Source organism: Azolla caroliniana, unplaced genomic scaffold, assembly GCF_043228905.1.
Source record: "Azolla caroliniana isolate FFs.n. ecotype wild unplaced genomic scaffold, voAzoCaro1.0.p SCAF_1, whole genome shotgun sequence".
In the NCBI taxonomy this organism is placed as follows: domain Eukaryota; kingdom Viridiplantae; phylum Streptophyta; class Polypodiopsida; order Salviniales; family Salviniaceae; genus Azolla; species Azolla caroliniana.
This window is the reverse complement of record NW_028230436.1, coordinates 12,212,896-12,224,832: the sequence shown is the minus strand read 5'-3', so window position 1 is coordinate 12,224,832 and position 11,937 is coordinate 12,212,896. Positions and strand designations below refer to the sequence as shown.

The 11,937-nt window shown below is 35.2% G+C and overlaps 1 protein-coding gene across 1 annotated transcript; it reads left to right on the top strand.

The window, feature by feature from the left end:
- The first annotated feature begins 3,409 nt into the window (after positions 1 to 3,409).
- Positions 3,410 to 11,427, top strand: LOC147869014 (putative tRNA pseudouridine synthase). Its single transcript, XM_087325788.1, has 8 exons — positions 3,410 to 3,474; positions 3,743 to 3,982; positions 5,088 to 5,123; positions 6,248 to 6,360; positions 8,128 to 8,276; positions 9,028 to 9,172; positions 9,436 to 9,852; positions 10,609 to 11,427. The coding sequence occupies exons 1-8, from the start codon at positions 3,447 to 3,449 to the stop codon at positions 11,059 to 11,061; spliced, it is 1,581 nt and encodes a 526-aa protein (XP_087181914.1). The 5' UTR covers positions 3,410 to 3,446; the 3' UTR covers positions 11,062 to 11,427.
- The last annotated feature ends 510 nt before the right edge of the window (positions 11,428 to 11,937 follow it).

Sequence of the window (11,937 nt, the reverse complement as noted above, 5' to 3'; positions counted from 1 at the left end):
ACTCTTTTAATTCTATCTCCTTTGCGCATTAGAAACCATGTCGACGCAAGAAACCGGGAGAAGCAAAAGACATCCATGACTTCCCAACATCGTTTCTTGCTCACCTCGAAAGGGCCAAGAAGGAAAAGGATCATCGCTTAGTAAAATCATACGATGTGAATGATGATGGGACCTTTAAAAATTTTAGCCTCAAGAAAGACATGACACACGATTTATATTACAATGTATATTGTGTTGATATGGCCGACATGAAGAAGAAATTGCCAAGAAAAGACTACACATTGTTGATTGCCGACATACCATATGGTTTTCAAATGGTAGGATCAACATACAATGAGGAACCTTTCATATTCAAGCAACTAGAGAAAATGGTGAAGGATTTTGCAGAAATGACGATAGAGTCCTTGTGGAGAATTATTATTTTTCATAGTATGGACCAAGTCTACTTTGTTGCAGAAGCGTTTGAGATCTCATTGTCATGGCATCGAGAACCTAGCATGGTATGGATACATGTCGACTACTTGAATTTATATTTTGTAAAAGGTTGATTCATGCTTGACATTTGAATCATGTGTCTCCTGGTTATTTCGTTCTCATGTGCAGGATAAAAACCAATGTAAATAGAGGACCAACATTTAGATTTGTGAATGCGATCGAATATATAATTGTAAGATATTTTGATGAGATTAAAAAACAACGAATCAAGGAGCATTCAAATGAGGTCTGAGGTTCGAATATGTTGGTGTATCTAGCTGTTACACGAAAATTACGATACGTGACCACAACTGAATGTGGTCTTGTCAACCCATATTAGAAGCCTCAACAATTCATTATGCGCCTTTTAGAAATGTTCTCCAATGAAGGAGATTGTATATTGGATTTATTCTCATGCACTGGTAAAGTTTTATGTAATGTATACTATGGTTTACACAATTAAAATAACCTTGTAACTTGTTTAAAGCAATTATTAATATATTTTCATGATAGGTTCTACGCCAGCATGTGCTTTGAAGCTTTTTCGCAATACGGTTGCACTGGAGAAAGACGATGAACATATCAGTTTCATTAACATGAGGATTAGGTCCTTACGGGAATGTCCTAATCAAGATGAGGAAGTAGGGGCCAAACACATCGCGTTCCATTCCAGTGAACATCGAAGTGCATTGTTGGATAAACTTTCCATGTTCTTTGACAAATGGTTGGTGCATGTAATGCAATGGTTCCCCATAGTGGACTATCACACTTTGTTGAAATAGGAATGTCTCATTTGGGTGATAATGGATTTTAAACCTAAATTTTTATGACTCCTTTTACTAGAGTTGATGAGTCAAATGGGCAAAGTGTTGGTATCCCCACATGAAAATGTTACAAACAAGTGCACATTTTGTGTGTTATGGGATACACATTGCAAGACCTCAGGATGGATATTTATGAACACACCTAGCGTGAAAAAAGAATTAGTTTTAAATTGCAGTGGGAGAGATTTGCATGTCATTGCTTTGGATGTGGTGATGGGACCACTTTTATGGCGGAATTGCAACATCATTGTCCTTTGACCATGGAGGTTCATAATGAAGGGAGTGGTAAGGAAAGAGCTTGGAGAGATTTTGGTATGTCATACATTATGGTTGTTATAGATGAAGGAACATCATTTGGTGCATGTGACAAAGATGTCCCACTTCAAAGTTTTGGGCCTAAGAATAAGGGAAATCAAATTGTAGATACGCTAATCAAAGGCTAGTACTTACAAATAAAGGGAAGAAACCAAGTAGGCCTAAGATTGATCTTGTTGTTTATAAAGATGAACATCATGTAAAACTCAAGTTGAAGGAGAAATCAACGAATATGCATTGTAATATTTTGCCCACTATTTGTGATACTATTTGGCATGGAATTCAATGGAATGGCATTGGAAAGCTCCTTGGCCACAAAAATTTAGAGATAAAGGATTTTACTCCAACTTCAACTCAACTCATTGGGATTGGTTGTGAATCCATCGAACCCTCAAGGTTTTCACTAGGCTAGAGGACCTAAAGAGAAGGTTTTTGTTGACTCCCTAGGTTGATGGTGCATGAAAACCCATATGTAACATTGGAGCACACTTTAACTAGTTTCATGTCATGTTTTCCTCATAAGAAGTATGAAGTATGGGAAACTTTCTTACGTAGAGAATGGGATATATTTTGTGTGGTTGAGCATAAGTGTCATGAATTAGTAGGGTCCACAATTCATTCATGTGGATATTCAACAATTTATGCAAAACGTCTTAATAATCATTATTTAGGTACGAGATTAATTTTGTGGGATTCAATCATGGATGATCTCAAGCTAACTACTTGGATTTTATTGGTTGTGGAGGTTCTTAAGTTGGACATATGTACATGGTTGCATGGGAATGATCTAGGTTTTACCTTCCAATTTGTATGACATAGATAGGCATGGAGTGAACTATGCATCATTTTACCAATATCATTTTGTATGATAGTTCCACAAGAATGAGATCCTGAGACCACTTCCCTATTTGTTTGGAGACTTGCAATCGTTCAATTAACATGTTTAAATCATTACTTGGAAATCCTCCATTATGCTTTAACTCTTCTTTTTTACTTTAACCTCACTAAGTTGGTTCTCTCATGGAGCAAATTTTGGGGGAGTAAAGGCATGGGATACAACTTTATGAAACCTTAAGATCATTCATCGCATTGTTATTTGAAACACGACAATGGGTGTTTGCACATTTCATACAAACTCGTCTCAAGATCAAAGATGGAGATCATTTCCTTTCTTTTGAGATATATGGGGATTAATGCATTAAAGTTGGGAAACATGGGATGCTTTTGTATTTAATGGTAGACATGGAATTAGAGCATGTCCGAAAGTTGAAGGGAGTATTGATGTGCAATTTTGTTCATTGGAGCAAGCCAAAATTCTTTCCATGGTGGAGTGTTCGTCGTGCCTATTGGCGATTCAACATGTGTGCACTACCCTTGGAATGAGAACTATTGTAGTGTTTTTCACACACATTTATCACTATAATCATGTGTTTTTTGCCAAGAAAAGGAAGAGATAAACATATTGCATATATGTTGTGAATGTCCATGGGAAATCGATTGCGATCAATGGGATGGGGTGAAGCCCATGGAGGGGGGATCAAACCCGGGTTCGCCTTTAATCTTAGGACATTAAGGGGGACAAACGTGGGGATGTCAAAAAATAGTGAGTAGGCTCAGAAGGTCGGGATTTGGGCCGAAGAGTGGTGTGCGTGTGTGGTCGGTCATAGGCAGCCTAATGGGCGACCCGCCCCAAAAAGAAGAAAGACCAAGTGGGGATCCTGCCCATCCCAAATCCCCCCACAACCCCTTGAGGCTTGAAGTAAGAGGAGTGGCCCAAAGAAAGAATGCTTGCTGATGGGTGTCAATGTCATTCTACTCAAAGTTGAGGTAGCCATGGATATTCAACTGGCCTTCGCTCGAGGTGAGTTGTGCATGAGAGTACCAAGCTTTGCAACTTACTTCAGTATTTTCATCACAGAATTCAGCTCTGCATTGGAAAAAGTTAGGTGAATGAACAAAAACACTGATAATGTTTATATTATCTTTCCTGTTTTTCTGGCTTTATTGTATTTCTTTGTTTCATTTTTTGGTTTTATTTCTTTTATTTTGTATATATTTGTTTTTGTTCTGTACTATGATGATCCTTGTTTTTGTGGTTTATTATAATTTTTATGTCTTTTCCTGAACAGGGGTAGACAATGTATTGAAACAACAATCGATATCTTTTTTTGCCCCACAATGTTGGTTCTCTGTATGGAAGAGGAGAAAGGAGTGCAATAGGGATGGTGGTGCTGCTTTCAAAAGGATTACATGTACTTCTTTCACAACGACACGACCTCATGTTGAAGGCGAGATGTCGACTGAATGTAGCAAGACCATCAAAAGGAAGGTGGCTATGTGGATCGGTTATGTCGGCACCCACTTTAAAGGTATTTCATCATGATCATTTTCACTGAGTTGTCAAAGAAGGGCATAAGATGCATACAAGAAAGAAAGATATGTTAACATGTTTTTAGAAGCTGAATTGGCCAATGATACTGAACGAGAGCTTACATCTTAAAATGCAATCTCATATTTGAAAATAACCCAAAATAAATGTAACTACATTTGTTAAAGTATCTAAGGTGTCAGATTCGTTAACTATATGTAACCTCCCGAGGTTAGATGAACTGAAGCTTTTGCCCTTGGAAGATGTCGACCATGGATTGATCCATGGATATTTTTTTCTTTTCCATATCCATGAAATGGATGAATTAAAGCCTCTGATCGAGACTCATCTCTTCCCACCACCATGTAAAGTAATTGGAAATCTGATATCCCGATCCTTGTTCTGAGATCCATGGCATTTTTTTGTGGGCTTCATTTTCAGCTCATTCAACAACTTGTACATGTAGGGCATGAGTTTTCCTTTTGGCTTCTTCCACTGTTTCATTCATCATATCCAACTTGCATGTGAGTGCTCATTTTTGTTTCTCAACTATCTCTGTCAAAGGGGCATTTTCTTCTATTTCTTTTTGAACATGCTCAACTTGAGCTTTTGCATTATTTTTCTACATTGTTAGCATTTCCTTCTCGATATTGTCATATAGTGAAGATGCATTTATCACTGCTTTTACCTTTCTGTAGATCTGCTTTCATAGCTTGGTTCATCGACAATATTTCTGCTTGACTAGATATTGTTTTTGCTTTTAGATATGTTTCCATATAATCTAGAGATCTAAGGTTGATTGCATTATGAGGCTTGTGGTTTCATTTCTTAGAGGTTCTTGTGATTCTTTTGATAAAAGGGCACACAGTTTCATTTTCTGTTTTTTCAACTCCCTTTGCATTTATGTGCATTTCCTCTTCCAAAGCATTTTGTATATTTGATGGCATTCAAGTTTTATATTAGCATCTTCAAAAGACCAAATGTAAGCTATGAGATTAAAAGTTATATCCATGTGAATCTTATAGAATGTTCGATAATGTGAAGCAAAATTAGATTGACAATTTCTGATAATATGAGTTTTTAATATTGAACTTTATTTTTATCAGGTCTTCAAATTCAGCGAACAACGGCAGCTGGACAGAGTAAGCACATTCCTTGTTATTCTATCGCTAGTCAATATATCTAATGAGTTTTCATTGTTTCTTCTTGTTGGGTAACTATAACATCAATAAGAATGTATTGGGCTAGGCCCTAAAAGTTATGGATGTGATTTTTCATTTCATATTTTTATTTTCTTTTTGTCATATAGTTTAGCTGCTACTATGTCAGCGCTTTTTCTCTCCAATAACCTCTTATGGATTTTTTGAAATCCAGATAATGTCAATTTTAACATTTCAAAGTGGAGTCTATTCTTAATATATTATCTTCAACTTCCCACCCCTAAGTCTGTGTGCTTTGTTCCTCGGACGTTGCTGTATGAAAAAAGTCAGATAGGTACCAAAGTATACATAATACCATCACTGTGTCTGCCTGTACAAAACACATATCAGATGACGCATTATATAAGACCTAAGTCCTTTTGTGTTATTATCATGTCTTCAAATAAACTCTGTCTAATGTTTTGATAAAAGTGGACTGTTGAAGGGATGTTGTAACTACTATGATAGACTTATCTGCTTCCATTTGAACTGTAGTGGCCTATTGAATTTCTGTTTATCCATAACTCTAAATGAAATTCTCAAAAATCATTAACCCTAACAAAGGAAGAGAATGGTCATCATAATCCTCTTAGCCTCTAATAGATATTTATTTATAGGCACATGTTAAATTCTGCAATTTGTGATCATACACAAGCTTTCTGTTTGTGACGTCAATATCAAAGTGATCTTCCTAGTGTTCTCGGGTTTTCTTAATTTTTCAATTTTACTTGGCCGCTTCTTGAAACCTGATCGATTTCAAATTTTTATAGACTTTTTGTTCCTTCTTATGGAACTACTACAGTTATGACTTGTTTCTTCAACATTGTGCCTTAGAAGTTATATCTACCTATGGTGAGACAATGGATACCATCAATGGTATGGATGCATGTATTAAGAATGCTCACTCTATTTTGCTAGATAAAGAATCAGAAAGTTTAAGACTATTTATTTTGAATGGGGAAGTTTAATAATCTTTAGAATCATCAATTTTCATATATTAGAGATGGATGTTATGAAATATTTTCCATTCATAACTCATTACCCACCATTCCATTCCTTTTATATAGCTATTGAACAAGAGCTGGAGACTGCAATATTTAAAGCTGGAGGCATTCTTGAAAGTAACTTGGGCTCCCTTGAGAAGATAAAATGGATGCGCAGTAGTCGCACGGATAAAGGGGTATTGAACTTGTCTCTCTTCCTCTTTAGAGAAATGCATTTTCTACTTCAGCTACATACTAGTTCTTCATGTTGTAATTATTGCCAACTACTATACACTTTAGCTGTGGTAAAACTCTTGGAATGGAAAACAAAGATTTCTTGCACACCTCAATGCCATCAATACTCCAAAATTGATTGTCCTGATTGGAAGACATTGGTTTCTCTTTCTACTACTATTATAGGAGTTCTTTGTGTGGTCTGATGTGCTGTCTGCACTTGTTTCTGCTGCTCATTTCTTCAAAAAAAAAAGTTTTGTAACCATCTACAGGCATAGAACATAATAAACGCGTTTGTGCAAGCATACAAATGTTTGAAAACGTTTGGAAACGAATACGTTTAAAAAGGGAAAAATACGTGTTCCTTTTTTTTTGTTTTTCCTTTTTTATTATTTGAAATTAGCTCACCCTAGTGGTAAGTTGTTGTGCTACTATCGCCTATATCTTGGGTTCGAATCCCAATTTTTTCTCACCTCCCCCCCCCCTCTCTCTCTTTAGTGTCATGTCATAGTAAAATTTTATGTTAGTGTCATGTTTTCTTCATATTCTCGAATATACGTTTTATGAGTTTTTGAACATTTGATTATAATTTATAATGACATATTTTGATTCAATCTCTATAGTTCATACTCATTTTTTTGTAAAGTTCTAAAGTGAAGAAATTGATACCTGAGAACATCGATAATTGCAAGATGAGCTCATCATCAATACAATTATGTCTTTGAATTATTTGATTTTTATGTTCGTGCTTTCTAATGTTTAGTAGTTAAGTAATTCCTAAGGTTTGAACTTTCAATTGTGTTGACATTTGATTCAATCATTATATAATATAGACCATAGTCATTTTTTGAAATTCCAATCTTTTTTTTTCTCTGACTTATAAATCCAATCCAACTTTGAGATGATTTACCATACATGTTTGATTGAATCATTCTCGAATGCGAATGCACATATGTTACGTATAGTTCATTTTATGTCTACAGGTTTTAGAGTCAATATGAGGATTTCAAAAATCAGCCAATTAGCAGTTCAATGTTCAATAGTTAATGACATTTGTGTATTGAAAACACTTATTATCACATAGATAACTATTTCAGGCTTTGCATGAAGAGATTATTGCACAGTATTTACTTTTGGGAAATTACTGCAAATATGCGTACAATATAGACCATTATGAAAGTGTGCATCTTTACTTTCAAATTTACTGAAATATGCTTTGTCAAAGTTGTAGAATTGCATGATAGTAATTATATCTTAATCAAGATATCATTAAGATAGCTATCTGATTCTGCATTAACTTAATCCTTCTAATAATCATAATTGAAGATAAGCTTTTAGGGTAATGTGACTTCAAATGCTCTAAAAAATTAATGCAAAATCGCTTTCTAACTAGAAAACTATCTAGCTTCTAGTTCTTCCAATTAGTGAACATTTTTCACTTTAATAATGTTCTTGCTTCTCTAAAATGATGAATGTGTGAAGCTACGAAACTCATTAGATCCTTTCTGATAATGTCTAGGAAAAGGAAACAATGAAGAATTGACTTACAAGAAGGATAGAAAAATGCTGTTGGAAGAATGTTCTAGCTACATTGTTTAACGTATGTATCTTTAGATTGAAGTTCTGACAATTCATGACGTGAAGTTGTTCTCTGGCAAACATGTCTTGGTTTTTCTTGGTGTATGTTCCGTCTGTTTTGGGGTTGAGTTTCTTTTGGATTACTTTTTCAGGTGCACTCTTTATCAACTGTTATTTCTTTCAAGATGGAATTTGAACAGAAAACCGCAGCGAGTGACCAGGATGGGCTTAAATTTGCAGACAAAGTAAATCAATATCTCCCAAATACCATAAGAGTATTTGGCATTGTTCCTGTTAACAAGTTGGTTGCCCTCTGTAACTTGGCCCATACACTATAAAGCATATTAATTTGGTTACAAGGATCAAGTTTTGTGTTTTAGGAATTCCTGATTTTTTTATAAATTTAGAACTCGGCTAGTTAACTGCTTATTTCCTGTTTTAAGTCTTCTAAAAATGAATAAGATCTCTTTGCCCCTTCTTCTGCTTATTGCTGTTTTTTCTCCCTGTTCTATATTTTTGGTGACCTGAAGTGTCAATCTTGATGGGAGTTTCTATTTTTTATTTTATATATTTTTTTGTTTTATTGGTCTTTTACTCTCGTCTTATGTAGACTGCAGAATTTCTGGAGTCCAATTGCATGTCTATTTAGTGTCTAACCTTACAACATAAAAATGGTGTCTTGGCCTCATTTACTACAAATAAATATTCATGGCTGTATGAGCTTTGAATTATAATCTTTCCCTTGAAACATTATGTTAATTTGCAGTTCATGATACTGTTTTAAGCTTGCCTCTTTCTACAATTCTGTTATTAGATTAATTTAGGTTGGACTAACATGACCATATAATCATGTGCATTAGAATGTTTCTTTATTGAAGAATTTTGATTGATTAAGTGTTCTGAAGATGAGGAAAAATGCCCTAGATTCATGGAAAAAAGTACTCACCTATTAGTTGAAATATTGCAGAAAAAAAACATGCCTTCCAAATGATCTTGAGGAGGATTCAAAACTTTCTGAATGGTACTATATTTCTACATTTTTGGGTTTGCAGATCTTTTGATCCAAGAAGAGAGTGTTGCAATCGCACATACTACTATCTTCTACCTGCTACAGCAATTGACATTACTCTAGACTCTAATGATGAAGAAATACAACAGAAGATTAGTAGATTTCAGGATATTCTATCTTCATTTGAGGTACGCATTTACTATTCATATAGGAAATAGAAATGCCCAAGTAGGAGGTGAACAATAGTATTGCTTTGATATACTTTTCTGCTTCTACTTTTAGATGCATTAGAGCATTATCGAGGAGATCCGTGGTCCAAAATATGTATGGATCAGATTCTTTTTGTCATGCACCTTAAATCACTCATTCTTTCTCTCATGTAAATTGAATCAAAATTGAAACATGTATTCCATATTTTCAGAATACTGTATGATTGTCTGAATCCTTTCAGGGGAGGTTTCCTTACCATAATTATACAATGCGGTCACAATACCGGAGCAAGACGGTACTTTCAAAACGTACCAAAGAAGTGAAAGACATTACTGAGGGGTTGTTGGAGGATTCCAGTGATGATGAGTCCAGTTGCCCAATAATAGCAGTAGAAAACGATGATGAATCCAGGTGTCCAACAATAGCAGTAGGAAACGAATTACTCGCTTTTCCTTCCAGATCTCAGATCAATGATAAGATCAATAATTCATCTCGACCTTCAAAACTTAGGTGGCTTCATCAAGTTGATTTGGCAGATAAGATTTCCAGTGCACATTTTAGAAATATTTATTCCTTTAAGTGTGGAGAGCTGCAGATGCATGAGGGTTTGCAGTTTTTGAGGTTGACTATTCATGGAGAATCATTTATGCTTCATCAGGTATATACAAAAATTCACGTTCTGCATATTATTATTTTCATCACTTTTTGGGTTTATATTTTATGCATCATGCCACCTATTTTGCTTATATTTGATGAAATTGATGTGTCACGGATAATGCACAAGATGTCAATGTTGTACAGAGAGTTTCAGTATTTCTTTTCAGTTATGACCCCCTATATATTATTCAATCTTGTTCTTATTGCTCTTTTTGTGATAAAGAGGTGCGTCAGTCAAAGCTGGACTCATTTTCAGAAGTTCCTTGTGTATGTTTGATTTCTATGTTTTCAGCCTTGAAAATCTTTTCTGATGCCTGCCTGCAATACTTGAAATGACACATTTGTACTTCGGTGGACGATCACCCTAGATTTTCTAAAAACATTGTTCAGATTATTCAAGTATCATTCTTTATTATGAGATTGCAATTAAGGGGCGTCTAAAGATACTTCTAGTACTGCAGTTTTTTTCTTTTCAAGAAAAATCCAGTCTTTTAAAAGAAACTGGTGTATTGATAAAGTAAAATGGCATCATCCAAAACATGCCTGCTGTAACTATGCTTTTAAAATCCATGACCACAACTAGATAAATCAGTCTTCCTTTTTGCTAATGCTACATGTTTCTTAGCTTTTGTTTTTATTGCATTTCTGTTTTCACGCATTAATGTGTCACAATGGTTTCTAATTAATCATATAATAATAACTTTATTTGATGACATAAAAAGGCTCTTTTCGTTTGGATCCTTGCTGTAATTTGCAGATTAGAAAAATGATAGGTACTGCTGTTGCTGTGATGAGGGAAGTGCTTCCATCAGATGTAATACCAATGTCTTTGGCACGATCTTGCCGTGCCATAGTACCACTGGCCCCATCACAAGGTCTTTTCCTGGCTGGCAATGAATTCTCCCCTTTCCGGACTTCTCCTCTCCCCAAGGGAGCAAAGAACTTTGAAGATCCACCTAGGCTTAAAATGTCGGAACAGATTCTTGAAAGGAAAGAGAAATTCTGGGAACATGTATTGCTTCCACATATGGTTACATTGTTGCAAGATGACGATGAATGGAAATTGTGGCTCGAGATGCTTGAATGGGCTAGAATTCCTGAAGATGAATTGCATGGTGTTAGAAGTGCTTATAACGATTACTTGGTTTTCCGTGAAAATCAGAAGAACAGCATAGACAACAGTGAGGCTTATATTGCTTCTGAAGCTTAAGGTTATTTTGATAATTTATTGCAATATTTTTGAGTTGTGAATGTTATGAGCATTTGGTGCATCACGAGAATTGAAGATATTCTGAAATTGGAGTTGCTTTTTCTTTTCTATGGTGATGAATTGGGAAGCACTTTGTAACAAAATCTTCAAAAAATGATCTGGGAGTAAGTACCTTTCTTTTGACTTGTATTTTACAGAATGTCACTTTAATTGTATGCTCATGGAAGAGACAAAAAATTTGCACATTACGGGACATTGAGATTGGCCTCACCTGCAATTTAAATTCTGTCTTGTAATGCCCATCGATTCAAATCATTACACAGTGAACATTTCAATCCTTTATTTCTTAATGACCAATGTTTGAAATCATTATACAACACCTTAAGCTATTCCTCATCAAAACATTATGCACAACTATGGTTCATTATGTGTCATTCATCTATTAGACAATGTGATGGAAATATGAATCATTAGACGTTGCACTATATGCACACCTATTAGTGAATGTGTTGTGATATATGTCAAATCCATAGTTATATCTCTATTTGTCCACGGCCACCTGGATTTGGTAATACCCCAAGTAAATAACCCTTGTTGAGTAGATTGGGCCCCGATCGTGGCTCGTGCGGAAAAGTACTTATATCTCCTTCGGGATGGGTGAGTGAATCCTTTTTATTTTTATTTGACGCTATTTGTTTTTTTTAAAGACTCCCCACACAAAAAATTCGACCTCCCTGGTCTAGCATTGCAAATCATTACTTTCTTTAAAGGTTGAAAGTCTTCAATGAAGCACATGGACATGTTCTCTAAACATTGTGAACCACCTATTTCAATAAGCAACATTGATGGATCTAATAATGAGTAGTTCTATCAATT